Consider the following 27,970-nt stretch of genomic DNA (forward strand, 5'->3'; position numbering starts at 1 on the left):
TCTTGATCTAAGAAGCTTATCTTCTTTAGACCACTTTCAGGGTTTCGTTCTTAGATTGTTTTCAGTTACATCACCAGATTGAAAATTTTGCATTGATTTGTGACTATAATTAATAACTTAATAGGCATTTAAAATGCATCTTTAGGTGCATCTTTCGCAGCAATAACCATCCAGAAACAGCCACAGCATCGGTCGGCCAACCCGTTTGCCATTCGGGGTTCGTCTTCTTATCCCCTCAGCAAGGAAATTGAATTCTCTGCTGCTGAAGGCGCACACAAAAATGGATAGCAAAATATTGTAAGTTTTACTGTGAAACGAACGCCATCTTGGCTATCACAATATCTGAAGCTTATACGCTGTGATGAACGATTATTAGCCGGGCTCGGGCGCAGACTGCACCGTCTTCACCGTCACCGGTCCGGTTGTTGTAGCGATGGCCAACGAAGCCGGCGCCGGCTGTGAAATGATGCTCAACGAACCCTCTAGAGAGGGAATGCCAAAGAAATATTTTTAGCCAAACACATCTTCAAACACCGTGGCCCTGTGGACTGCCGCGGTCAGCGCCGACAAGCCGTGACTCGGGCGCGATCCCAAGACGATGGGTGTTCTGCGGCCCCCCCCCCCCCCATCAGTCACACTAATGTGTTGGTTATCACACCTCATCGTCGCGGGCCACAGGTGTGCGCAGGTGTCCCACGACCACGGCGGCGCGCAAAGATAAGAAAAGAAGCAACTTCGGCGCCCTCTCGACCGCCGAATGACGCAAACGCGCTGCAATACGACACGCCGAATGTTTCGAAAACACATTCGATGCGCGCCCCTCACCACCCCACGGGTGGTTATGTTTGTTTTTATGTAAATCCTCCGTCGACCGTGTCTTTCCCCATCGTTCCATCACGGTGGGGTCGATGAGGGACATCTTCATTTTGTTTCATGTTTTGATTTAATTCCCTCCCTCAACAGTTGTTGAAGCGCGCGGACTAACTCATTTTTCGGATGATTTATCGAACAGTTATTAGCCATTCGGGTCCAACGGTTGGATCCACTATGAGCCGTGCTGCTCGGGGGATATTTTGAGAACTGCATTCCCATCGTCGCAGATCGCGGCTCTTGACAGCGACGGGAGTGCAGTTTGATGCTCTCGAGTACAGTGACCAACGGAAAAAGGCAAGCTGTTCATTTATTTCACTTTGTTTCTTCAATTGTTTTACAATCATTCGCTGCGGTTTGTATTAATTTGTAAAAAAGGGGTGTTTCGCGGAACTCTGCCGGGAAGGTACAATGTAAATATTTAAAATAAATGTCCCACGCGTTGCGTATCGTCATCTTGTTGCGCGGTTGCGTTTTGTTGGGGTATTTTTATCTCGACCCCAAACTTCCGAAAGCACCGGGACCGGGAACGTCGGCGGGGCCCGAAACGTCGATGCTGTTTATCTTTCACCACGTAATTAGCTCATAACGGACGACGCTAAACGTGCGCCCGCCCAGGGTCTCTCGCGCGCTCTGTCTCTCTCTAGCGCACGGCATAAACATAATTTAGTGACCGCAAAAAACGTAGCGGTCGGAAGGAAGCAGAAATTATTTGGACAACTGGCCAGCGGGCGAAGCGGACATGAAAAGGAAGCTTCTGCCACAACAAATCGCGCCCGTTCCGTTCCAGCTGTTTCGGCTTAGCGCCGCCACGGATTTCTGCGCAAGAACGGGATCCGTGGACCAGCTGCAGCCCGATGTTGTGATGGTGATGTTGCGGCGGCCGCAACCCTCCATCAAAACATGTCGGCACCGGGACATAGGAGCGATGATGACACGCGCCGGTCGGTGGCTGTAGCAATTGGCCTTTGCGTTTGAAAGTATGCCGACCGCGACCGGGCAATTATTGTGTGTGTGTGTGTGCGGTTCGATACGGAAATGGCATTTCTGTGGAAGTGGTTTCCCGAAACTACGTTTATTGAATTTCCGCGTTCGATCCGCGCAATCATGTGGATGATTTATTTTAAGATAAATTCTGCTAGTTCCATTTAGCTCTCGTCGGTTCGGATCCCTCCTCTGCGCTCGATGGTAAAACAGTGTATTGACGGATGCAAGACACGGCGAAGGCCTGCGGAAAGGCGGTGAACGCGGCGTAGGACATTAGATCCCATCAATCAAGGGTTGGACAGCCGTTTGGCTGTTGGCATGCATTATCGTTCGCCCGCGGCCACAGACCCGACGTGCCCTTCGATGACTGACGAGGTGTGATAATTAACATACCATTTTCAAGCTCAAGTCCGTTGGAACTAAAACGAAACAAAAACGGTGGCCCATTTCGAGAGAGAGAGAGAGGCACCTTTACCGGGTTTCCTCTTGGGAAAGAAGGAAAGGACAACGAATGTTAAGTCCGCGAAGCGATAGAAGGATGAGGGATGCTGTGGTTTCTTAATTTTCTTGCTCGAAACACTTCATCCACTCTACCAAATTGCATGTAAAAATAGTGTCATTTTGCCCAATCATGTCACTTTGAACACTTCCGAATCCTGGCACATCCAATTTGGCATAGATGAAGATGAATCTTTGTCCCAAAAGCTATCACACTAATCGCCAGATTTGTAACACTTTGTAACACAGTTGCCACAGTTGGGTCGGGGTTTGGTGCTCCTGCAACATTGTGTTTCCCTCCGCGGACCCACGCCCCTTGGACGGGGATGATCGATTGCGAACGCACAGCTGGCAGATGCTGCTGGTGCTGTGCGCCGGTCGCCGCCGACCCCGACAGTGGAGTTGACGTGAGCCTGATGTGAGATCAGTTGTTGTTGGAAAACATTTATAAATCGTCCACCGAGCGGCGCGACGCCGCGTCGGTTTTAATTTCACCCCGGATCCAAGGCTCAGGCCGAGGGCCGAGCAAATGAACATGTTCGTTGCAGGACGAGTTCGCGCGGACAGACGCTGTCGGACGGAGCATACTGGTTTACACGGTTGTTCTTGCGGACAGTGCGGAGTCGCTGGGTTTGCGTGTGGCGTGCGTAACAGCCACGCGGGATTTCCCTCGGGACCACTTAATGGCGCTCCTTTTGGTGCCACGGATCGGAGGGACCACGTCACGTTGGCCGGTGGCCAACTTTGACACACTGCGGCGTGCGGCACGGAATTTGGACAATTGACAAATCGTGCGATGCACTTCTGCAGTAACCGAAACCCTTGCGGTGGCCGCACGCCCGAAGGAAGACGCCCGTAGTTAACCGTGGGGCCGACGTGATGAGTGGTATTCCCTGTGTCGCGCCTCGCCAAGGAATGGGCGCCCCGAAGGTGAACTTACAATTTGTTTGCATTTGCTCGTCGCGCTGGGTGAGACCCGACCCGCGGGTCGGAGATGCTGCTGCCTGCCAGACCCTGACTATTTCTGTTTTGATAGTTTAAATATCTGTGCGGTGGCAGCAATTAAAAAACAATTGCCAAAATATGTTTGCCTTACGAGTGTTGACGGATGACCGATGGCAAGATATAATCCGGCATTTGGCAAGATTTTTCAGATTTGAGCACATCGATCGAGAAAAGGATTCCGTTTACCAAAATATTCAAAATTATGTTGACTAGTTGGTGAAAACGCCCCCCGCTGATAGAGCAGTCGGTAGTGCTCTTCGCTGTCACGCAGCTGGCCTGGGTTTCGAATCCCGGGATCGGTTGTAACTCAACCGGCCATGGTTTCGATTCCCGATACCGGCGTGATAGTAGGGGGGTTGGCGCGGGGCTAACAATCCCGCCCGTAAAAATGAAATGTTAGAGAGAGCACCAGAGATTAACATTGTCTCTGGTGCAGGCCAAGACCGCGCAGCGGTTGTAGAGCCAAATAAGAAGAAGTTGGTGAAAACTCCCTTTTCTAATGGCAAAGGATAGAATTGGGAAATACGGCAACATTTTGTTCAGCTTTATGCTGAAGAATGTTTTCACAGGAAATCACCCTTCGGATGCCCTATAAATCACCCAGACCGGCCGTGACCAACTGGTTGGTGGAAAGAAACATTTAAAACTATCCTATGCGTGTCGCAAAATATCCAAAGAGGTTTTGGCCACCGACGGTGCTGCCAGCCAGACAATATTTATGATCCGACAGTGCGAAAACAACGCATTTACAATGGGCCATAAAATTTAGCATCCATTCGCCGCCGGTGACACACTACACGGCAGTGGTAATAGGCCGTTGGACGTGCACAAAGCTACATTGTCCACGGTACATCACGAAATTATGATTAATTGCTTGGCTTGGCCTTTCGTTTCGTTGTAACGTCTTCATCGGAGAAGTTGTGGCCAACAATGCCAAATGTTTCAACTCACTGACCACACCACAGGCTGAGTTTGAGAGTTGAAAAGTAGCTACTTTTTAACACAAACTATCACAATGTTTCTATATTATTCACATGCACTCTCTCAATTGCTTTAAAAATTAAGACACTTAATTCTACTTAGTCACTGCGCTTCGCCCCTTTTTGGTGATTATTACCCTTGTCAAGGAAATCGAATTCTCTTTTGATGAAGGGTATGGCAAAAATTCAAACATTGATATAGTTGTAGATTAGCTTAGTACAGAAGCCATCTGTCTGATTGAAGCGGTCCACCCGACTGGCCGAACGGTAAGTAAATCCACCGACCAGTTGCTCTAGCGATCGCTGGCCAACCAAACCGAACCAAAACCCGGGCCATTAAGCCCCAAACCGCCACCGCCAAACGACCAGGAGCATTCCCTCGCCGAGACGATTGCCGTGAGTGAAAGAGCAAGAGCGGGAAAGAGTGCGAGACAGAGAAGCACAGCACTCGGACTGTGACCGATTTATCAGTTGGACGTCTTGTACGGGCCTTTCGTGAATATCACGCGGAAAACCCTCCGAACGGTCGTTTTCCTTTCCAACGGGGATTGAAACAGCGAGATGGGTAGTGAAGCAACAGAGATAAAACGGACAGTAAGACCGAAGGACCGAGCGAGAAAGGGAAACAATTCTAGGAAGTAATCACGGGCAACTTTTGGGTCGGGTTGAGAGCAACAAAGTGCCGTCCGTCGATCGCTTGGGACAATTTCAGGGCGGCAACACTATCTCACAACAATGCCCGGGGCAGTTATTCTAACAATAACATTCCCCGGGCCAGACCGATTGCCTCCGACCGTGGACAGCGACAGCGGGTTAACGTGAAGAATGCGATGCTCCCCACACGTGGCGTGGAGCAATGGAGGCGCCTAGCACGCTTCAGAAGGTACGACCAATAATGCCGAACGGAATGCCATTTCGCAATCAAGTGCAATCTCAAGTGGTCGCTCAAGGTGAGTCCTATTCATACTAAAATTCGGCCAAAGCACTTGACTGAGCGAGGCTTGCATTAAAAGATATACTTCTGCGATCATTAATCAACCGATTGGATGATTGAAAATTGAATTATTTCCCATCTTTTTGGCACCAGCACCAGGGTGTCGCCGATTCCCAGAAGCCCCCGAAGCGGGCCCGAAATCGGTTTTCTATTCATTCAACCCCCCATGAGTCGGGCAATCGTGCGGTCGATTGCGGTCCTGCTCGATCACAGCCAATTAAGATCGCGGTCTCCGGCCGCAGCTGGGGAGCGTGTCGGCCACCGCCGCCGCCGCCACCATACTTGACGCTCAATTAGTGTCCATTACTCAGCTGTCTAGCGTCTGCCAAAAACGTGCCTCGAAGACGGAAACTGAGCGTTTCCGTTCTCCCGTTCTCCCGTTCGCACGGGTCGCACCTGGCGGCGTCAAATCTGCGAAACGGATTCGCCAATGTGCACCACCGCGAGTGGGGCGTGCGTGCGCCTTCATAAACTGCCATCTCCCGCGTAGTAGCTTAATTAATGGCAGCCCTGCGGCAATGTTGGTGGTTGCAAATAAACCGGTTGACGGTGAAAAACGCAACCGTACTCCGGCCAGTTTGGGCAATTAGTAGACCCTAAAGGTGAATTTATACATTTTCTTCGTGCAAATATGAGAAATTGTTTTACTAAAGCAGTGTTAAAACGAATAATAAATGTCATCAAAAGGCCTCCGTTTGTTTGGGTAATAAAATAAATCAGAACCACTGGACGTAAGGACTTTTCAACCACCCTATTAGATAGATTTTAATGACCCACCTGCTCCGGGGGCCAGCTCAGACACATCAGGCTGGGCCAATCCATCCAGCTGTGACAATTATGCACGCCAGAGACAGCGGCGTTTCCTTTATCCCGACGCGACGATCTGCCTCCGGGACGCTGCCGGGGGCCACGCGTCACGATTGCCAAAACACCCCATAAATCATGGACGCGAGACCACAAAATTATTTCAACAATCCCAATCCCCCCACGGGCCACATGCTGCCCCCGTCGGGTGCACCTGTTGCTGCATAAATCGTTCGAACGCTTCTTCACATTTTCCGTGCAGAGCCGGGGCCACTCACGATGCAACGAGGGAAAATCCAATCACATTCGTGCCACATTCGATGCTTCGTTACGCATTGTCACCTTTGCGGATCTTTCTCAGCTTCGTCCACCAACACACAAAAGGCGCACATCAATCACGAAAGCGGCGTTAAAGTATTTCGAATAATTAGGGACGGAACCCCGTTTAATTAATCCCCGGTGCCTGTCATTCCGCCGGTGGCCGTAATAAACTTCATCAGCGGTGAAACGAATTGGTCCATCAAAAGACACCGAAAAATATCAACCAAATCCCACATGGACACAGCCAGTCCCTAATCCTGTACCAATCCGCAACCCCCCCACGAGATCGGCTCCACCTGCGTGTGTCCATAAATTTGCTCCAACTTGAACCTAACCCAGCTGCTTCCGGATCGAGCCAGGGTGGATTATAAATTTACTTCCTCACCAGCCGTCTTTATTTATTTATTTTTTCGTATAACTCGCGATCTGGAAACATGATTTTGTTGCTTCGCTAGAAACTGCCCCCGGTTCGGGTCAAACCCTTCTCGAAGAATCCGAACATTTTTGCACTAATTTACGATGAAGGCACTGCGCGCGAACACCAATATCATTTATCACCCTGCCAAATTTTCTTCTGCCAGCATTTTGGCCGAGATAACATTAGTGTGAGTCACTCGAACTCAAATCGAACCCCGAATGGCCGAATGACCGTTGCTTACGCATTTACTGGCCTGGCCTGGCCCGGCCGGGCGCAGGAGGGCATGTCTAATGAGTGGAGCGTCTCAAGTACACAGCGCGTGGACCTATTTTTGTGTGTCCTCCGGCGGCCCACGGAGGGAGGTAGCTGTCCATCAAGCATCCACCGTTGTGACGTCCACTCGTCACCGGAAACTGAAGACGTCCACGTGCGTCTCCCAACGGTTAGAACCGGCCGAGAAACCAGATCTACTCTCTGTTCTCGCTCTCGATGACACTGAAACACTCGGTTTCGAAACGGTTTCTACGGTTGATGGGCTTTCGCAATCCGTTCACTCACTCGACCGGCGAACATTTTGAACATTGTTGATTCCGAGGCGTGAGACAATCGATATCCCGATCCCTCGGTGCGAAGAGAAACGATTTCGATCTGGCGCCTAAATGTAGGCCATTTTGAAGGCGTTGCATGCAATTGACCGGTATGTTGTGTGCAATGCGTTTGAATTTCCCGACAAATTACGGATTTCCTTTCTTGGAAAAAGGAGTCGGAATGTCGCCATCACTCACTTTTTCACAATGTCTTCAACACACCGCAACTCATTCAATCTTATCCACTCGAAAAAGACAAAACATATTTAGTGCTCGAACTATTAACATTAAGATTGTGAAGTACACTCGAAGCCCAAGCTTTTTGGTAGGTCCGTGTTTTGTTGGAAGTATTCCTAATCCGTACCGAAGCGAATCCTGATCCTGTTACGTGCCACCGGTTACACTTTTCGGATATTGCGCTCTGGAAATTAAATTCACACAAAGCGGTTCGGTTCGGTTCGGTCGGAGCAAAAGCAAAACTTAGGCACGCAAATGTACTTTCCGTTTTCTGCGAAGTAAAATCCATCATCAATATTTGATTTCTTTGCAACACCTTTCGGGAAATTGGTCTCGTCGCATCGCACGGCGAGGGTTAGGGGTACCAGGAAGGCCCCGGTTTCGATCAATCGGTTCCGAAAACTTATCGCCAGGTTATCGTTGCATCCGCACGAGAGCCACATTACCGGGAGAGCCATGATTCTCTCTCTCTCTCTCTCTCACTGTCGCCGGCCGGGGTTGTGTTACTCCTTTCCCGAGGCACCCGAAACCGTGTCACGGAACCGTCGGCGGGAATCAAAATTATTCGTCGCACGAACGTCGCGATTCCTGTGGTGCTGCTGCTTCTTGGTGCTTCATGACAAAAGTGCACTCGAACGTTATCAACAGTGGCCCGACCTGGCGGCCGCCCTGCGTACCAAGAACCGCGCCGAGCCCGATATTTCCAGGCCGTCGAGCGAAACAACCGACAGTTTTCGAAATGTTTTTGTTGCAACACAGCGGCAAGCGTCGCTACCAAGAACACCGGGATTTCAAGGCAACTGAAAAGGATCTTTTTTCTACGAAGTGTGTGTGTGTTTGATGGAGAAGTTTAAAGTTTCATTTCAAAAGAGGGAATTCATGTGAAGGCACCTAATTAACTGAGCGAAAGGTTACGATGATTCCTGCAAAACACGTAACGCGAGTTTAGTTACTGTAACTGTGTGTTTTTTTTTATTATTATCCGCGCCTTGAACTCATGCTGCTTATCATATATCAAAGAAGTTGGGAGTTAATCGTAATATGCTTACAGTATAATCAAAATAATATTACTATTCGCTAGGACACTACTAGTAATTACCGTGTTTCGTATCCACTTCTTCCCTTGGTTTTACATAATGTTTTTACCTTTGATTTACTTACAAACGCTCGCTTTCTACTAAGTATAGAGTCTCTTCTATTAACCGGATACGGATTCCATTTTTGATTGCTTACTTTTCACCATGCGTTTTGCTGGCCACCCAGTTTTAAAGCCACAACAAACGAAATACAATAGAAAACAACGAAATACCTGTGGCGGTGGTTGCTTCAATCGGAAGCTAGAGTACAGACTCCAGTCCTTGGCCACACACACTAATAAACCTCGCACAACACGCGGCGCGCACTTCCGGTAAAAGTTTGATTCAGACTCGTGATTTAGAACAACTTTTGTGTGTTGTGTCCCACATCCGGGGTGGAGGTTGCGCGGTCGCGGTATTACTTTTAGTTACCTTTCACCGCGCTACACGCTTCTCTTTGTGCGGTGCAGAGTGGTTGCGGTGTGGCCACACGTTTCTTCGCGTAAAGGGGACCTCTCTTAGGATGATGGTGAGTAATGGTTTTTCTTACATTTTATGTAGCGTGTCTTGCCCGCATTTCAACTCCGCATTTCACTATTGCTCTCTCATTCATCTCTCCGCCCGACAGGCAGGCAGCATTTTTTATATCATTCCAACAAACGGTTCCGGGGCGAGCGAAACCCGCAACTAAACGGAAAAACGCTAACGAAGAGAGAGAGGGAATCGCAAGAAGCGCGAAATGTACAGACTAAATGGGGAAATATCGGGAACAAAATGTGTCCGCGTTGCTTTTTGCTATCTTACAATTAGTCAGAGAGGGGATTCTATACTCCTGGGGCCCCCTGGGGTTGTGATAAATACGAATATTGGGTCTAAAATATGCACAATTCGAACAATACAATTTCACTAGATTCGGCCCCTCCGCTTACACCTAAATACGCGCACACGACCCCGCGGGCTAGGCGCCGGTCGTGCGCTCTCTGGTTCCTTCGCCTCTCTGCAGATCAGAGTATTCGAACGCCACCCGAGAAACGAAACCGAAACTGGGCAAAGGTCGCGCAGGGTCGCTTCGGTTTCCCGCGCTTTTTACATCTAAACTGCTTTTCCTTTTTACAATCGTGTCCGGGTGTCAAACTAAAATACTGATATTGGAACTCTTATAGGCCTATAGAGCAGGATCTCGCATGCAGAAAGGAGACAAGGATGGAATGGAACATAATTTACTAATTGTACACGCGATGGAGACTCCCATCAACAGGGGGTGACGCGGCCACCATCTTCTCCTTCGCCAGGGCAAGGGCGGTTACAGTGCTCCACAAAAACACAAACACGGATGGGCAACACTACACACTGACGATTGTCACTAACTACACACTTCACTGGCAGAGTAGGCTGTGTGCGTAGTAATCCTAGCCCTCCTGGATGGCGGCTGACGAAGGAGCTGCTCGCCGTCGTCGGTGGCGCTTAAGGAACCGCTTCAGGACAATCGACCAACGGGACCGTGCCCGGGTCGAGGCCAGCGGTGACGAAGGTTCACTGCTTCCACTGTGCTGTCGCCGCCAACGGGCGCGTAGTAATGCTCGGTTCGCTCGACGCTTACTGCGACCATCGACACCAACACTTTGCCCTGTAGTAACGGTTGTCACGTTTGTTTGCGCGACCGACGGAATGCCACCGTTCACCGAATGTGGTTCGTTTCCGGTGGTTGGTAGGTGCTTGTAACGGCAATAAACAACACGACATCCCGCGGTGTTCATGAACGACGGTGTCACGTCCCCCTGCTGCTGCTCGTCCTCTTCCTCATCCCAACCATCTGCCCATCTGTCCATTCGGCCTCCGCCACAACAGCAACCACCGTCGAGCGGCTACGCGTTGGAGTAGAGGTGCTCGTCCAGTGGCCGCAGGCGGACCCGCTGCCGGTAGTGGTACTCCTTCAGGTACGCCTTCAGAGACTTTGGTAACGCGAGCTCGTTGATGCCGTCGTACGTCGTGTTGCTCACGATCGCCGCCCGGCACAGCTGCTGCAGGCTGAAACTGAAGTTGCGGTTCAACGGGAACGTCAGCATCGGCTCGAAGAACATCACACAGGACGGGTCCTTGTAGTGCTCCAGCAGCCCGGTCACCGTCGAGGCCGTGTAAACGCCCGGATCGCGAGAATCAAAGCTGCAATGCGAAACAGAAAATTGACGTCCATTAAAACGATTGAAAGGGGAGAAAAAACGGAGACCGAGGACCGTACCTGAATTTGTGATTGAACTGCTCGATCCGGGCGTGCAGCGAGCGGTTGTACTTCCGGAAGGACACGGAAAACAGAAACTCCTCCTGGGCGGAATCGCGCAACAGGAACGTTCCCTCCGGTTTGCCCTCCAGCAGCCGCTCGGCCTCGTACCGGTCCATCTTGCCCCAGTAGAAGCTGCAGCTCGTAATCTTCTGCAGGTCCGGCACCAGGCAGTGGATGAAGTCCACCTGCGAGTGTATCCGCGAGTGGAGCCCCCCAACGACGCTACCGGGAATTCCGCCGACCGCACCGGCACCGCCGATGCCGCCGCCGGCGATCGAATCGTCCGGATGGAAGAAATTGTTCGCCAGCAGCAGACTCCGCTGGAGCAGGTCTCGGGTGCACAGGAACGCAATCGGGTGGTTAGCGCCCGGGCCCGACGTGAGCCGCCGGGTGTGGAAGTTGGGTGGTGCGTCGACCCCCTCACGGATCTCCAGCTCACGCTGTATCCGTGCCCGTTCGTCGCAATCCTCGAGCGAGAACTCGTCACTGAAGTGAGAGAGCGAGGGAAACGTTAAAGATGAAAGAGATCGTTAGTTGGACCGGCGAATGTCACTCGATACCCGCCCATCGTGGGATGGTGGAGGAGGCGCCCCCTAATTGAATCTGATTGATTATTAATACTTTGACCGTTTTGCCACACGACGGCGGCGGCCTCTTTATCGATTGAATTGATTTCCGGTTATGCTTCACCCATATCACACGCTGCCGTGAATTAATTAAATCCGAACCCAGTGAATTTCGCGAACTGTCCCCGCTTACCTTCCGAGATCGAACACACCGGCGGAGGCGGACACCAGGATGAGCGGTTGCGGACCACCGCGCCCGCCGTGATGGTGATGATGGTGGACGGGTTGCGCTCCGGCTGCTGTTGTGGCCGTCACCGGGAAGAAGAACCGCGGATGACCATCGGCCATCGCAGCGGCCGTGGCCAGCGCGTGGTGATGATGGTGGTTGTGCATTAGCGCCGACGGAACGGCATCATTACTGACGCTCCCGACAATCGAACCCACGGTTCGGTCCGTCGTTCCAACGACGAGTCGCGGCTGACCCGGTGGCACTGTCATAGAACCGGGTCGCAAGGTGGTCATAGTGCCACCGCTGGTCGCCCGCAGCACCGGACTCGTGATCCAGGTGTTGCTGGGCGCAACGCTAAGATCGGCGGCCGCCATATCGACAACCGCTTGCGGTGGTGCTGCTGTTGATGCTGGTGGTGGCGGTGATTCGCTCATCTTCCGGTACGCCGTACAAACGCAGGAGTCCTCCTAACGGAAAAGAAGCCGAGAAGATGGTCAGCAATACTCGGGGGCGAAGGATTAAATCACGGAACATACCTTATCGGATTCGCCCTTGAGCAGCTTAGCGGTTACGCTCGACGCCAGCAGTGAGGTCGGTCCACGATGGGAAGACGAGGCAGCACCACTAGCGGTCGTCGCCGCCGAAGCAATACTGTTTTGGGCACTGAAAGGCGTTGCAGCAACGGTTGTTGCCGCCGATGGGACGGTGGTCGCTGCCGGTGATCCTGAAGATCCTTTGACCGCAACGTTACCACCGTCTGTGGTTGTGGCAAGCGGTGATGATGGAGTGGATGATGACGATTTGCCAGCCGCTCCGGCGCCACCACCACGGAGGATGCTACAGTTTAGGGACACACGCCAATTGCCCTTCTTCGGTTTGCCGTTGCCGTTGTCATTGCTACCCTTGCTGGCAGCGGCACCGTTTGCGTTACGACCACCGGAAATCCAGGTTGCAAACGATCGTTGCTGCTGCTGCTGCTGATCCGCTGCTGGGACCTGATCGTTGCTCTGGCAGCGGCACGGTCCTGTCGAGCCTGTTTGCCCAGCACTTTGGCTGCCGCGTGATCGACGCCCGGAGAGCGATAAGGAACTGAACAGGGTGGCCGCGGCGGACGTCGATTGCTTACGACAGCACGGTCCAGGTGTTACCGGAGCTGTTGTTGCTGCCTCAGCTGCACCGACAGCGGCCGTGGTCGTTGGCGAACTGTCGGTCGGTAAGTTTGCCGAGCTCGGTGATACCGACGAAGACGCAGCAGCAACGGCAGCAGCAGCATCCAGCACCGCTGCTGTACCCGTCCGTGTTGTTGTTGCTGCCGGGTTCGAGGAATTGCCCTCCGCCGCCTCCGCCCTCAACCCGTCGGAGGACGAAGAAGTGGCCGCCTGCTGTTGCGATACCGCTGCCGAGGATGCTACCTCAGATGAGGAAGGTTCGACTGATGAGAGAAAGAGAGAGAATGGAGAGCGTTAATGTTAGAGAGACCGAACTCGGATTGGGTGCGAGTGAACGGAACAGACAGAGAGAAGGGTAAGAGCGAGAGAGAGAGAGAGCGAGGACGATGCGCAAAAGAGCGAAAACCCTGAACGGCAGACCAAGTTCGGGAGAAATCTTATTAAGTTGGAAGCACTTCCAGGAAGCTTACAGCAGCGCGGCCCACAAAAGCTTCCAGAGACCTTTAGAGAGGTCGCACCCCACCACCGTGTTACGCACCCACCCGCACACACACACACACCATTAGCATAGTCACGGAAAAAGGTCCTGCGGTCCGAAACGGCGGTCGGTGGTGATCGGGAGTCCTGGGTTGATCACATTTCGGTCACCGTCGAACTCGGCCGATAATTGCCGGAAGTGCCCGCGTGGCCGCTTTATGGCCGGGGACCGAATCATTAAATTGGAGCCCGGAGTCCCGCGGAAGAAGTAAAAACACGAACCGACCGGAATACAACAAAGAAACCCGGGGAACACAAATTACGGCTCCCACTTTCCGGGTAATCCCGGATGGTGGTGGGGCGGTCGACAGAACGCAACCAAATAAGCGGAACACGGTTCCGCTTCCTGTTCCTGTGATGTCCTGCCATTCGGTCCCCGGTGCACTGGTTCCTGGAAAGTGGAACCTCACTTTTTTGGGCCGGGGAAGAGGGGGGCCCAAAGTCCGATCCGAGAATCGTTGTCTGGAAGGGAGGGTAAAGAATAGGACTGAGGAGGCAACCAACCGCAACATCCTTTCTAACGTTCGCCACGAGTTCAGAACGGAACACTCCTCAGTACTCGTAACAACCCTCGTTATCGGCAAGGAACGTTGGTGGTCAGAGCCTTTTTAGCCCGGAACTCCTGTTCCTGGAACTTGCTAATTTCCCGAAACAGATTTTGCCACTCGATTAAAGCGGACGAATACTGGAAATCAATATCTGAGATCATCATCGACCCACATTCGTCGGTCACCGATCATCTCCCCTTCAAGGGTTGTTGGTTAGAACTCTTACCGTACCCCATAAAGGTAATGAAATCTCTCACAAGAGAATTAACGCCAAACCGGAGGGGACCGCGGTGAACCGCAAACACAGCAAAAGACGCGGGCTGGCGAGATGATGTCCAACCGAATTTGCAAAAAGCCGGAGGACGACACGATTTCACCGTAATCGCCTTACTTGCTGACATATTGCCAACAGATGTCAGAGTGAAACGAAAGCGCGCCACCCCCCGAGAGGATAAAGGGTCGCGGCGCACAATAAAGATCACGTTCCGGCACACCGGCCAAGTGAGAGACGGGATGGCGGCGGCTGAGACGAAGGCCGCAGCCCTTCGGCTCACGTGGGCATTTCCCTTCCAAATCTCCTCCCCGGAATGGAACCCGACAACAAAGAGCGTCGCGCGCACCGCGATCCGCACACATACCGAGACGAGAGCGCGGCTTGCGAAAGGACAAACTGAGAGGCAGCCCATGAAAGGGATAAAATAATCCTCGGTGTTCGGCGGCTCGGCTTGGCTCGGAATACCGGGAAGGAAAACTAATCTGCAAGCAAACAACAATTGCCACACGAGAAAAGGATCGCACCACACACACACGGGCACACGGGCACACGGAACACGGTCCCCGTGTTCTTCCTGGAGGTGTCCTTTTACGGGTTCAATCACTTTGCGCTTTGCCATTTTCTCTTCATCAGCTAACCAATGTTGTCCCCGTCGTCGTCGTCGTGTGGCGGTCATTCGTGATTTCCGTGAAAAGTACAAAATTCAATTTGCAGTGTGTGTGTGTCCGTGGGAACGCGTGTGTGTGTGTGGTGTCCTTCCTGGTCTTCATCCTTCTCCTTCTGAGAAGGGCGCGTCCCAGCGGCGGCGGCGGCCGGTCCTCTATCGCTTCTCTTATCATTTGCATACACTCCGGACCAATACGGAGACCACCAACAACAACAACAACAACAACAACTGCTGCTGGCTGTTCATTAACGGTCCCTCTCCCTCCTCTCCAAGGTGCCTCAGGACCCTCTGCCTACGTTCCGGGACACCGGACTTAAGGTAAACACAGCGACGCCACCGCAATCGTCGCCGCCGGTCGACCTTTACCTTTTCGGGAACTTTGCAAACAGCGACAATTGCCGAGAGAGAGAGAGAGAGAGACAGCACTGGTCTGCTACTGGAACTCGCCACTGCTGAAGGTCGTTGGGTACGCTGGCCATGGGAAAAAAAAATCAATCCGAAATCTCCAAATCAACCCACAACCAACACAGCGAACCGGGAATGGAAGGGTCCGGGTCCTTCCGTGAATGGGACCCAAAATTTACATAAAAAGGCCACAGGAAGTGTGGCCCCCAAAAGTGCAAAAAGTATATAGGAGCCAGTCCCACACACAGGAAAAGCCTGTGTGGATTGAGACATCACGCACACATCTCGCGCCCTCGGTCGCGTCCTTTATTTCTCTGGGAACGGTCCCGCGGGAGGGAATAATCCCTCGGGGACCGGGTTCGCCGGTCGGAACGTGTCGGAACATGTCTTCGCGGCCCATCTGGCCCTCTACTTTCCGGGTCTCCCGCTTCTTCCTTTTGTAGGTTATTGAGCCATCAGTTTGCTTTTGCCTGCGCAGTGTGCTTATCGCGACAACGGGCACACAGCTGCTGCTTCCTCCTCCGCCCGGGGGCCTCTTTTTCAGCTGCCACCGTCGTCCATCATCGTTCTTCTGTCTGTTCACTCGACCTAATTGAACACTCCATTCTCTCGTTCCCTCTCGAGGAACCGATTTTCGATAGAGGCGCCCTCTTCCTCGCTGACTCACTTGCCCCTTCTTCGGAGCGGATCCTTTGAGCATTAAAGTGTACCGGCAACCCATAAAACGGCAAAAAACCGGGGCGCGATCGAGATTACAGGAGGTTGCAAAAAGCTGTGCAAATTTGTTTCGCGCAAATCTGACTGAAGGTGACCAGCATTGGCCGGACCCCTCTCTTGGACCGTGATAATACGGAGGACAACAACCGCGGACCGTCGTTCTACGCTAGAGATGGCTCCGTCAAAGAATGATGATCGTCGTTCGAAGAGAATCATTGGCGGCGACCCATGATCCCAATAAAAATGATCCTCCCTTTCTGGTGACCTCTGCGTGGGGGCAGCTGATCACGATCACCTCACATAAGCGCTCTTTGAGGGGTGTGTAACCGACCGGTTACCGGTTGGCTGCTTAGTCTATGGTCACGCAGTCAACCCACTTGGAACTTACTTGCTACTGTTGAGTGGTCTATTACACACCCTTTTAAATCGAACTCGTGAACTGCCGCCGATTGTTGATCCAGCGAAGCAAACGCACGACACCGGAACCCACACCACGGGGACCGGTGGGGCGAAAGCCTGACGCCTGTATGACGACTTACGTCAGAGACAGGGCGGCGAACCCGTTGAAGCGTGTGGGGTTTAAGACAAATGTCAAAACAGCCCACCAAGCCTAATGGACTTTCAAAAACTAACAACACGAACCAATTATATCGCGATCGTCCCCGTCTCTCTCTCTGTTCGATTCGCTTTCTGTCTCAGAATAGTAATGATCGAAAGCGAACGCCAACAACGCCAGACGATCGTACAGCACCGAAGAAGAAGGACTAGAATTAATCGGTAGCCATTTCTCGTTGTCTAATTGCGTCACCCCAAATTAAACCGATGACCCTCCGCGCCACGTGTCCAGTATCTTAAATACCCAACAACGAGGTTGATGATTTGAAACCCGTCGCCCCCCTATTTAGAGCCTTTTATTAACCCATCGCTTTTCGACCGAGATCGATGCAATCGGTCCCACGCGTTGGAAGGCGGGATGACCTTCGCCGGCACCGGTTCGTTCGCGGAACCGGGTATTGTTGTTGTTCTGCCCATCTCTTCAAATAACGCGGCCCGGAGAACCACATTCGCCGGAAACCGAGGGGTTCAATCGCTCGATAACGGGTTTCTGCGAAACGAACGATGGCGGCGCCCGGCCCAGAAGAGATATCGACGCAAATCAAAGCGTGGCGAGGATGATTTGATAAACCACACCCAGAGTTCCGAAGAATCTTGACCGCACACACACGTCATCAGAGAGGGAGAGGAGTGGCTTCTTACTAAGAAATTAACCACAGAACACAGATTCACCGGAAAATCGGGGGAAGCGCACTTTGATCGGCGTTCCAGGACGCGTAAACTTGCTTGAAGACGCTGATCCCCTCGCCCTGATGGATGTTAATTGCAAAACTTATCCGTAGCGAAACCGGAAAGCCACCGCCGCGGTATTGTGGGTTGAGGACGAAAACTAAAGCCCCATAGGCGACGACGAAGAAGGATAATCTAGTTCCACAATCGACCACAGATACGAAGTTCTAGAGGCCCGCGTAAGCGATTCCACGAAACCGTAATGTAACCTTCGTGGTCCCCACCCGGAATTCCGGGAACAGATTACGAACAGAATCCTCCTAGACTTTATCGAATTAGCATCCATTCTTCACACGCGGGCAATAGATAAGTTGGGACCCGATGACGTTGCCAGATAGGGAGGGACCCACACCCGGTCGGTGATTCATCAGAACGTGCGTGAAGAAAGGTGTGTGAGTCACACTTCGTTTGCCGGGATTCGACATAAAAAAGCAGTGCAGCGCCGTGGAATATCGTACGCTAGACGCCGCTTCGGGGAGGAGCATGCTCGTGAATCACTCAGAACAATATTAGCTCCCACCCGGGGGTTGCCCACCGTGTGTGACGATCAAGATGTGGCGGGTATTCCGAAGAAAGTCAGCTGATCCCTCTTGGGAATGCAATCCTGGGAACCACGGTTTTCGTTCCACGGTAATTAACACAATGATCCTCGGTGCTAATTGATGAGCACCAGCGTCTCCCAGGGACGGATCATCCCTCGGACTACCAAGAAGACAATGAGTGAGGGCCAGGCAATGCATCACCATTAATAGAACCCTCTTCGAAGTCATGTGAACTGCAGATAACGCATGCTAAACTGGATAGAATTGACCCCAAAGACCCCTAAGTCTACTGATAACTTCATAACCACCAATTCCGTTAATTGCAATTGATCCTTCTGCTGGTGGTGGCATTAGGAAGACAACGATCTCGAGCCTTGAGATGCCCCCATCATAAGGGAGACCCACATCGAGAATGAGGTCAAGTGTCACGCCGACCGGCCGACGTAGGGTTCTTGTTCAGTAGACTAACCTGCCGGGCGCTGAAACAGTGGACAAAGCATGTCCAGAAACGTGGTATGGCTCATTCCTTCGGTTGCATTCGCCCTTTGGCACGGGGAATCCACTTTCTCTATCACAAATTATCTCAAAATGGTTCACGACCGTTCACGCTTGATGTCCGCACTCCACACTTATCAGAAGCACACACAACTGTCACCGTGGGCCGCCGACCAAGAACTGCATTAATTTGGCGAACAATCTTTACTGATACTGCCCAGAGCGTCGTTCGCGACCAAAGGCCGGGGCACAATGATGGTTGACGTTTCGGTGGCCGACCAGCGAATGCGGCGCGCGATGATCATCGCGCTCCCGGACCGCGCCGCGCCGTGGGTGATGCACACACATGATAGACAATAATCGCGGTTCTCTCTTGCTCGCTCGCTCTCCTCACGATCAGAAAAGGGAGAGAGGATCAGGCCAGGACTGAACACGCGAAAACCGATGGTGCGTCGTCTTCTCGGGGGGCCACAGGGGCCGTAAAAACGGAGTCGTAAAACCGTAAACGCGTTCGAAACGCTGGCCTGTGGCTGTGGCTGGACCCAACGCAGGGGGCCGTCAGAGGAACCAGAGGAGAGCTGTTCCGGGGGGTCACGGCGGCGTGGTGTGCTCGACTGACTGACTTACGGCGCTGACTAAGAGTCTCCCAATGCGACGACCACTTGGTCGTCTATCAGCGCGGACAGACGGACGGGGACACGCCAGAGTCCGGGAGAGGGTTGCATACGCAAGGGCCTCCGGGTTGCATCATCCACCAACAGCAGCCAGCACGCAGAATTAAGAGAGAACGTCATGTCACGACGAAACATGAACGATCCTGTCCCGATCCGAACTGCGTTTCTAATCCGCGCATTGGTCTGTAATCAACCGATGGGATGCGCGGAGAAGAAGACGATGGGGGGTCAATTCTGGGCGAACTGCGCATTTTCACGCACATCGGATCCCCTTTCAAAGCGGACGGGACTGGGACCGTCGATAAAGATTTTTATTATTTTTCCTGACTATAGAGCTTAAATATTCTGGAAGGATCAAGATCAATCGTAGAAGTTCTAATAAGCAAATTAAGGACATTCTGGTTGATGATGACTTAATGACGATCATGACCGGTTATTAACCGTTAAACTTAAGGCTCGGCGGCGACTCCAAACAATCGAATCGCTTATTCCTTCATTTTGTTGCATCATTCTATCTTTTTTCAGCGCGTGAAACATGATTTTGTTTACCGCGGATAAGGTTCGGACTGCGATCATGCGGCTCTCGATTCCCCCGCTCAGATAAACCTCATCCCCTCACGGGTCAATTCCGCGGACGAACTGGAGCGCGGCCATTGCTTGACTGCTTGGAGGCCCACTTCCTGCGAGTTGTTTGTTTTTATTTTTGCGCTCCATCTGTTTTGTTTGTTATGTTTTGCAACTGTGTTGCACATCGTGCGCGACCGCTCGCGTAGGTCAAGGAAAGGGCACCGGAAGTCCCCCGCGCACTCCCCTTCGTGGCCGCGAGGGTTTGGTGTGCAAATCTTACGTCAGGTTTCGTCGGGACGGAAGATGGGAGGGATCGGATGACATCATTCGCTGCAGAGAACTGCAGAGAACTGCAGAGGCTAATCTGTCTTCTGCCTTCTCGAGGGGTCGAGAGAGAGACGTACATCATCTGGGAGCATCGGCTTGCATCATAGGCTCCACAGAACCCGAAAGAAGAAGGTTCTGGAGCAAATCCGCGCAGTGGAAAATTTCAATCGCACAATGCACGCGCCTTTCTAAAGCTGATAACACGGGACGCGGGGATGCCAAAAAGCATAATATGAAGCCTTGATAAGTCCCCGGAGCCCTCTCTCCCCGGAGGAGGCCTGAGTGAAGTGCGAAAGTGACGGATTGTAAACAGCAACGTGGCGCATATAGAACTCCGGCTCTCCACGACACCCGGCGGCGCACATGTTCGGACACGTTGTGATAGGCTTCGGATTAGAAGTGGAACAGGATCGGACTGGTTGGACGGACAGATGTGTTCCACCCGGAATGGTGGGTAACGGATGGTAAAAAATTGCAGAAATGATTAGAAACGCCCCCCAAAAATGAATTTCTCCAAAAAAGCATCATTTCAAACCCCTAATAAATCGCTGAGGGTCATAGGCCCCGACGAAGCAGTTCGAGGCGAAATGGAGACATTCCTTTATCAACACACTTCCTGTTGACTCACCGCACTCTTAACAAAGTGTGTAAATAGTTTAAAAAATCGACTGGCAGTCGGTTTAGGGAAGACGAAAGGGCAAACACACCGAGACGCTCTATCGCCCGAGGCGCTCTTGATTCACAACTTCTTATCATGCACGCCGCACGGGAACTTATCAACCCTCCTAGCTGGGGACTCCCTCCTCCTGGGGTCCGCCACATTATCGCGCGTCCAGGGTAAACATCGTGGCCCTTCTTTCTCCTGCTCGCTGCTGCCGCTGGACCCGGAGCAGGAAGATTTTCATTCATAAAAGCATTCAATGGGACTTTCCTCGAGTCGCGCCGCTCGTGACTCGAGGAAAGTCGCGTGAAACGTGCCCACACACACACGCACACACGCGGTGTGGTGAGAAGAAAGTGAAATCCGGGCCCGGAAGGGACTTTCTTTGATTCAATGAACCGTATGATTGGCCAAGATCGTCGGGATCGGGCCAAGATAAATTAGAAGCGGAGGGAACATCCTCTCGTTGAAGGCACTGTGTCTCTTTTGAGAAAGCGATTGAGCGGCGATTCTTGATTGTTGATGGTGGCCACCGTTTACGCGATCCCCCCCTCACCGCGCTCAATTATTGTATTGAACGATTTAATTCAATCAACCGGCCGGAGAAGGAAGCGAGTTCCAAGTCCAAGCCGTCCAAGCGACACTACTAGAGAGATTGGGCACGGTTCGTTACGATAATAGGATAAGAACCGGCTGCTGCCGGCGATTCCGCCGTGGTTCCCATCGGTTTGTGGCCGGCAGAGGCAACCACCACGAGAGCGCCTTCAAGGAAACCCAATCAAAGCGCCGAGAGAGCTAAGGTCTGCGTGATGCGCGGGTTAAAGATTGAGAAATTGATAGCAACGTCTCCGCGAATCGTCCGGTTCGAGGTTCGGAACGGTTCCTCTACCAACTCAGAACCTCGAAGGTCCTCCCCGGGCGTTCTGTTTCTACGAAATTTATAAATCGCCAAAGATCGGCAAGGCAAGAAATTCGTAACCTCTGCCGCGTCGTGCACTGTTGCGCCCTTACGGAAAATCCGACCGAGACTGACTCGAAATGCATTCCTGGTACACCCCAACGGTCTGGCAGGCCCCAACTCACACACACAGGCGTTTCGGATTGAAAATGGGTTAGAAGGAGCACAAACAAACCGCGCGCGCCGGCGGCCAATCTCGGCGATGAGTAGGACTTGAAAAATGCTGTCCACCCCGTGTGTCGTGGGGGAACCAGGTGTCAGCTTAGCAGGCACACTACCCACGGCGGTGGGCCACCTGATACCCACGCCGGTACACCACGAGCAACATGAGAAAACACATTGCACCGTTAGGGTGTACGACGACGACGACGACGACGACGGAACAACCGTTAGCCCCGGGTCCTGCTCCCCGTTTCGCTAGTTCGTTGGCGCGCACCGATAACGCAACACTTTCTCGGAATGGGTTCACATTGCACGCTCCGGTTCGGGACGGGTTCCGGGGAAGACACCGCACCGCATCGCGTATCACAGAAGCGTCGCGCCGTTGTACAACGGTCCCCCCCCTGGGGGTTCATCTTCCAGGAATCACCTCGCATCGCCTACGTGCCTTAAGACAGGTCCTGAGCGGAGTGGAGAGAAAGTTTCTGGCCCACTACTAGCACCGCCAGCCAAGTCAGGAGTCGCTTTGTCTTGTGGTGCGCAAAAATCCAGCTCCAAAACCATGTAAAACAGATCACGCGCCGTGTCGTGTAACGACTTGGACGACAAGAATGCCACCCGATGAAATCCCTGGAATGTGGTCCTCACTCTCACTATGTGTGGGTAAGGATTTCGCCGTATGACGAGGTTGAGTGGCCAGATTGAGCGAAAAAACCCACCTACCCAAAGTATGACGCTCCTGTGTATTGGGCCGATTCATCTATTCCGCTTATCTTTAAAGGTAACGCAAGAATTCGTACTAACGTTGAGCGCGTCAGTGGCTACGCATTTACTTCCGGTCCGGGTCCACGTTCCGAGAACTCCCCGGTAGTTATTTGCGCGCAGCGATATCGCCAAGTAGTTCAGTAAACGTCAAAAACAAACATCTTACATTGGGCGGTGGGTGATAACAACTACACAACGACGCCGTCGCTGCCATTCCGATGAAACGTTAATATCCTGACACATCAAAAGGGCCACGCGATAACAGTTCCCCACCGCGCTTCGGCGAACCGCGCGCTTCGTGGAATTTGTGTTCTTTGCTGCCGGCGAGATGGAAGGTAAGCGCAGCGCGCCTACACCTTCTTGATCTTGGCCGGGGCCGGGGCGGTACACACCAGAACCGGATCACCTATGTTCGTTCCCACGGACAGAGCGATCGAGCGAGTGAGCCAAGTGGTGCAAAACGTGGTGAGAGGAACAAAGAACTGCATCCTGTTTCTGAGACGTGCGGCGGTCTCTTAACAGATTTCGTTCCAGGGAATCCAGGCTGAGGAAGCAGGGCGAGAGCGAATGGTAAAAACCCGGGTGAAGGTTTCTTGAGGTAGTCTCGCCTGGCAGACCGCCGGGCGGGGAACAAAAACAGACGCTCCTTCTCGTAGCTAATGCTGTTCCTCGCGCTCGTTGCTGCTCCTAATTGAATTCCTTTCGGTACGCTGATCAAAGAGTGACACACCGTCCCGTGAGCTCTGGTCGGAGCAAACAGGAAGAGGGTTTTATAATATGCACAGAGCGGCGGCGGCCCCGGTCGTGTCCTTTCGGGGTGCATTACACCCCTACCGGTACGGATTGGTACGCTTTTGAATTATTTATCGAACCCCGCACAAAGAGAGTGTGTGAGATGATGAAAGCGAATGGCAGAGCGTAGTGCGCGACAAAGAACGGAAGGTGACGCATCCTTTCGGAGGACTGGGCAGCCGTCATAAACACACGGATCCCTCATCCCGGACTCACCGGTGGCGACGTCTGAACGCCCGCGCGCACTGCGGCTGATTTTAATGCTTCGCGAAACGGTCATAAATCGGATGTTGGCCATTAAAAACGCAAAACGCACAGAACACAACGCAGCACCAGAGCAGAGACTGCGCGCACGTTCGCCACGATTTTACGAGTTCACATGAAATGCTCACAACGCAGCTCCGGGGCTCTGTAACACACCAAGAGGAGGCCGTAAAAAGATTATGATTGACTTTAACGGTTCACCCTTTCGGCATGTCTGGTCCAGCCCCGATACGCTGAAAAGACTTGCACCGCACCGAAGGCTAATGACAGGCGGAATTCCGTGACGACGACGAAAAAAATAAGGGTGGCAATGAATAATTTACGACGATTCCGTGGCATTGCACTGCAGCAGCAGCAGCACAGGGTTGGCCGTTGGAGAGCATATCCTTGACCGGAGCAGCGCCCAGAAATGGTGGCCGGCCGTGTAGGGCAGAAATGGCGGCAATCTCACTGGAACCCCGCCGTGTGACCATCATAACCATAACACACCATAACCGGGCAAGAGGAGCACGGTAAAACGTGTCCCGTAAATGGCCAGTCCGGAGAGGGCCTAGGAACTAGTCACACGGGGCCAGGCTCCGGCGACCAGAATCCGGGGTCTCCGCTTGGTGATAGAGGTAATCACACTTGGCACATCACACTCCTAACTCCGTTCCCTAACAGATGCCGTTGTCGAATGTGCGAGTGGAAAAAGCATTAATAATGGCACAGTTGATTCACAGTAATTGTCTAATGATACATTTAAACAATTGTCGAATCTAATAAGTTGCCTAACAATAAGTCTAATGTCAAGCATAATTTGCGTGCGGCGTCCTTGAGCCACAGCAACCGCAAAAGCATTAGTTGCAAAACTATAATTTAAAACATGGTGATGGATGTCGATCAAAATCATCATCATTATCATAAATTGTATGTCTGTTTGAGTTTGAGTGTGCAATCCATTATTTATCGGTAGTGATCGATATCTCGTAAAGTACCGATCATACAGCTTCTAGTTGATGCTCGTTTTCAAACTGACATTTCACACTTAAAGCAATTTCGGTTTTCTTTTGTTTCACTGTTCATTGTTTTTTGTTTGCTCCATTCGTTTGATCACCAAGCCGAATCACCAAGTCGCCGAAATTGTAAATGGTGTTTATGGTGTCGATACTGTAACGGCTGGTTACGAGAAATTTTGGGTTTGCCGATTCGGTTCAGTTATTTTTTATGTAAAAGATGTACCTTACACAAGCAGACCCGCCGTCGAAAATGTCGATAAAATCACAGAAATGATCAATATTGATCGGCATGTAAGTAATCATAAATCCGCCCAGGAGCTCAAAGATCAACCAACAAACAGTTTGAAACCATTTGGAAGAGGCTAGTTTCACAAAGAAGCTCGATGTTGGATGATAAGAAATTGGACTCGGAAAGATTAGAAAGAGAAGTTTGTGAAAATGGACTGCGTGTTTCGCTAATAACTACCAATACTGCTATAAGAGAGGCACTATGAAGCTACCTTTAAAATGGCAGCAAATTATACAACAAAACGGGTTTGACAACAACAACAATATTTGACGCAAATTGGACCATCGGAAATATCTTAAAAATTTTGTTGAAATTCACCCAAAAATAACGGATTTCTTGTTCCCCAACTTTATGTTCGAAATGTGTTGACATTTCTCATCTTCGTCAAACACGAAGTAACGGCCTACTGCGAACGAGCTTCGGTAGGAATAGATACGTCATCGACAGGCGCAGGGTTATGGGATGCCCTAAGCCTGCTCTAAGCCTACCCTAAGCCCACCCTAAGCCCACCCTGAGCCTACTACGGCTTTCGATCCATTGTGGTTCGTGTCAAACTTTGGATATTGGCAAAATATTGAGGACCTTTTCCAATATGCCAATATTTTTTCCCAATTAATAAATCAATAAATCAATTCTCCCACATTTTTACACTCGAGCCGTAAAAGCCCTCGAGCACGGGAAGGATAACCCGGTTTGGCTTTTACTATTTCATTCATAGAGGTGCATGCCCACGCTCTCAAAAGGCTAGACATTGCCGCGCAAACTTACGACAGCACATTAAATAACTCTACCCACGAACCCCATCCTGACTTACCTGCAGGGGGAGCTGCACTTGCACCTGCAGTGGCCACATCCACCGCAATCACCTCCGCCGTCGCCGCCGCCGGCTGGTTGGAGGTGTTGAGAATTTTCTCCTCCACCTCGCCGACGTTGCCGTTGTAGATGCGCTCGGTGGTGCTGGCGGAAGCCGACGTGGCCAGGTTGTTTCCGGTCCCGGTGACCCCGGTCTGTCCCGAAACGGAGGCCGCTAGGGCCATGGCACAGCACGTCGGACACTCACCGGCACTGTACGGATGCTCCGCCACACTACTGCTGCTGCTGCTGCTGCTGCTGCTGCTGGACGCTGCTACTGCTGGTCCGTCGCCGTGGTTGTTGTTGCCGTACCGCGACAGCCCTTCGAGCTTGTCCTTCCCGTCGATATCGAGAAGGGTCGCAGGGGCGGCCGTAACAGGCTGGGCAACCTGGGGCAGATTGACGCTGTCGGCGGTGGTCGTCGGAGTCCACTGGTGGCGCAGGACGTGATCCGCGCTGATGGCGTCCCGATCCTCGTGATGAAGGTGGTGCAAATGATGCAGGTGATGCAGATGGTGCATCAAGTGGTGATGGTGGTGATGATGGTGATGATGGTGGTGATGATGGTGCAGATGCGGTTGAAACAAGAGGTTGTACCGCGAAGGCGATCCTCCACCAGCGGTCGCCGCATTGGAAGACCAAACCGCCAACGCTGTGGCTGTCGCGATCGTTGTCGGAGGTGCTGTTGTCACCGAACCAGGGGTGGCAGTAAGCCCCCCGGACAGCTCGTTGTTGTTGTTGAGCCGGTTGTCGATCGCGCTGGTGCTGGTGCCGCCGAGGGCCATCGGTAGGGCGTTGCAATTGCAGCTACACTTGACGGTCGGTGTTGGGCCCGACGTCACCGTCGGCCGTGTTACGGCACTCGTCGTCGTCGTCGCTGTGATCGGCGCGACGGCAGCGGCCACCAGACCACAATTGCTTCCCTCGAAGCAACCGCACCGCGGACCCGCCATGGTCGTCAGTAGCTCACCGACCGGTGTGGGGGTCGTGGCGATCGCCACGGGCAGTGGCGGTGTCGGCGATGACCGTGCCACCTCTTCCTCCGCCGGCGGTGCCACCACCTCCAGCAGTGCTTCACCTCCGGTCCGACTGTCGCCGGCCGTCATTTCGTCGTCTGCTGCATTCGTTTCCATTTTCAGCATGCAAATCGTAATGGTAACGGAACTTGTTGCACTTTCGTCGTCGTCGTCGCCGTTGTCGGCGGCCTCTAGGCCCACGCCTCGGCCGTTGTTACGCTTGGTCACGTCGTCCAGCAGTGAGCGATGCTGCTCATCGGCTGCTACCTCCGCCCAGATGGCGCTCGTCGTACCGTCGTCCGTGGGCAGATCGTTCAGATAGCTCAGCGTCGACGTGGACGGGCGATTACGTTTCGATTTCGATTTCCCTTTCGCTTTCCTTTGCTTCGCTGGCTTAGGCTGCTTCGGGGCTTTCCGCGGCGGTTGCTCACTACTGCACTGATCCTGCTGCTGCTGATGGTGATCGTGATGGCTATGTTTGCCCCCCATGAGTGTGTGGTGTATTGGGATTTATGTCCGCTCGGATCGTCGGCCTAAGACTGACGACTTTCACGACGCACTTGCGACGTTTCGCGACGCATTTGACGAACGCGCGGATGACACGAACTCGTCGTCGTCGTCGTCGGTCGTCGTCTGGCGTTTCCGAAGGTAGGCACCGTACGCAAGCGCGCAACCGTGTTTCGATTAATTTCTTGTTGCGCCAAACTGCTGTCCTCGGCGCGTCGCGACACTCTTCCCCTCGTCTGCTACTTTTATGGCGCCTTCGGCCGCTGCTGGTTTCCTGGAAGAGATTAACCTTTATTAGATTTCCATCGAAAAAATAAACGGCGAACATGGAGCACGTGCCGCGGCGGGCACGGCGGAGATCGGATCGCTTCGCGAACGACATTTTAGTGTGATAAAACAACAGTATGCGCAGTGCGGCGGACGAGCGGACGTAGCACGGAACGGAACATTTCCTAATGATTGTCATTTTACCCAAATGGCCACCGAATTCACGCGAAAGAAATTCAATCAACCACCGCCGAGAGAGATAGAAAGAGAGTTCCAGGAAACCATCATCATTCGAGAGGCAAATTCGGGTGACCTTTTTGTGT

The 27,970-nt window shown here is 52.4% G+C and overlaps 1 protein-coding gene across 1 annotated transcript; it reads right to left on the reverse strand.

The window, feature by feature from the left end:
* Positions 1-8,671: 8,671 nt before the first annotated feature.
* LOC128275572 (mucin-5AC-like) lies at positions 8,672-27,362 on the reverse strand. Its single transcript, XM_053014125.1, has 5 exons — positions 25,820-27,362; positions 12,390-13,285; positions 11,818-12,320; positions 11,017-11,544; positions 8,672-10,940 (listed from the first exon to the last, which is right to left on the reverse strand). Exons 1-5 carry the CDS (start codon positions 27,360-27,362, stop codon positions 10,643-10,645), a joined length of 3,768 nt encoding a protein of 1,255 aa, XP_052870085.1. The 3' UTR covers positions 8,672-10,642.
* Between the last annotated feature and the right edge of the window lie 608 nt (positions 27,363-27,970).

The sequence above is a fragment of the Anopheles cruzii genome, chromosome 2 (assembly GCF_943734635.1).
Source record: "Anopheles cruzii chromosome 2, idAnoCruzAS_RS32_06, whole genome shotgun sequence".
NCBI lineage: Eukaryota > Metazoa > Arthropoda > Insecta > Diptera > Culicidae > Anopheles > Anopheles cruzii.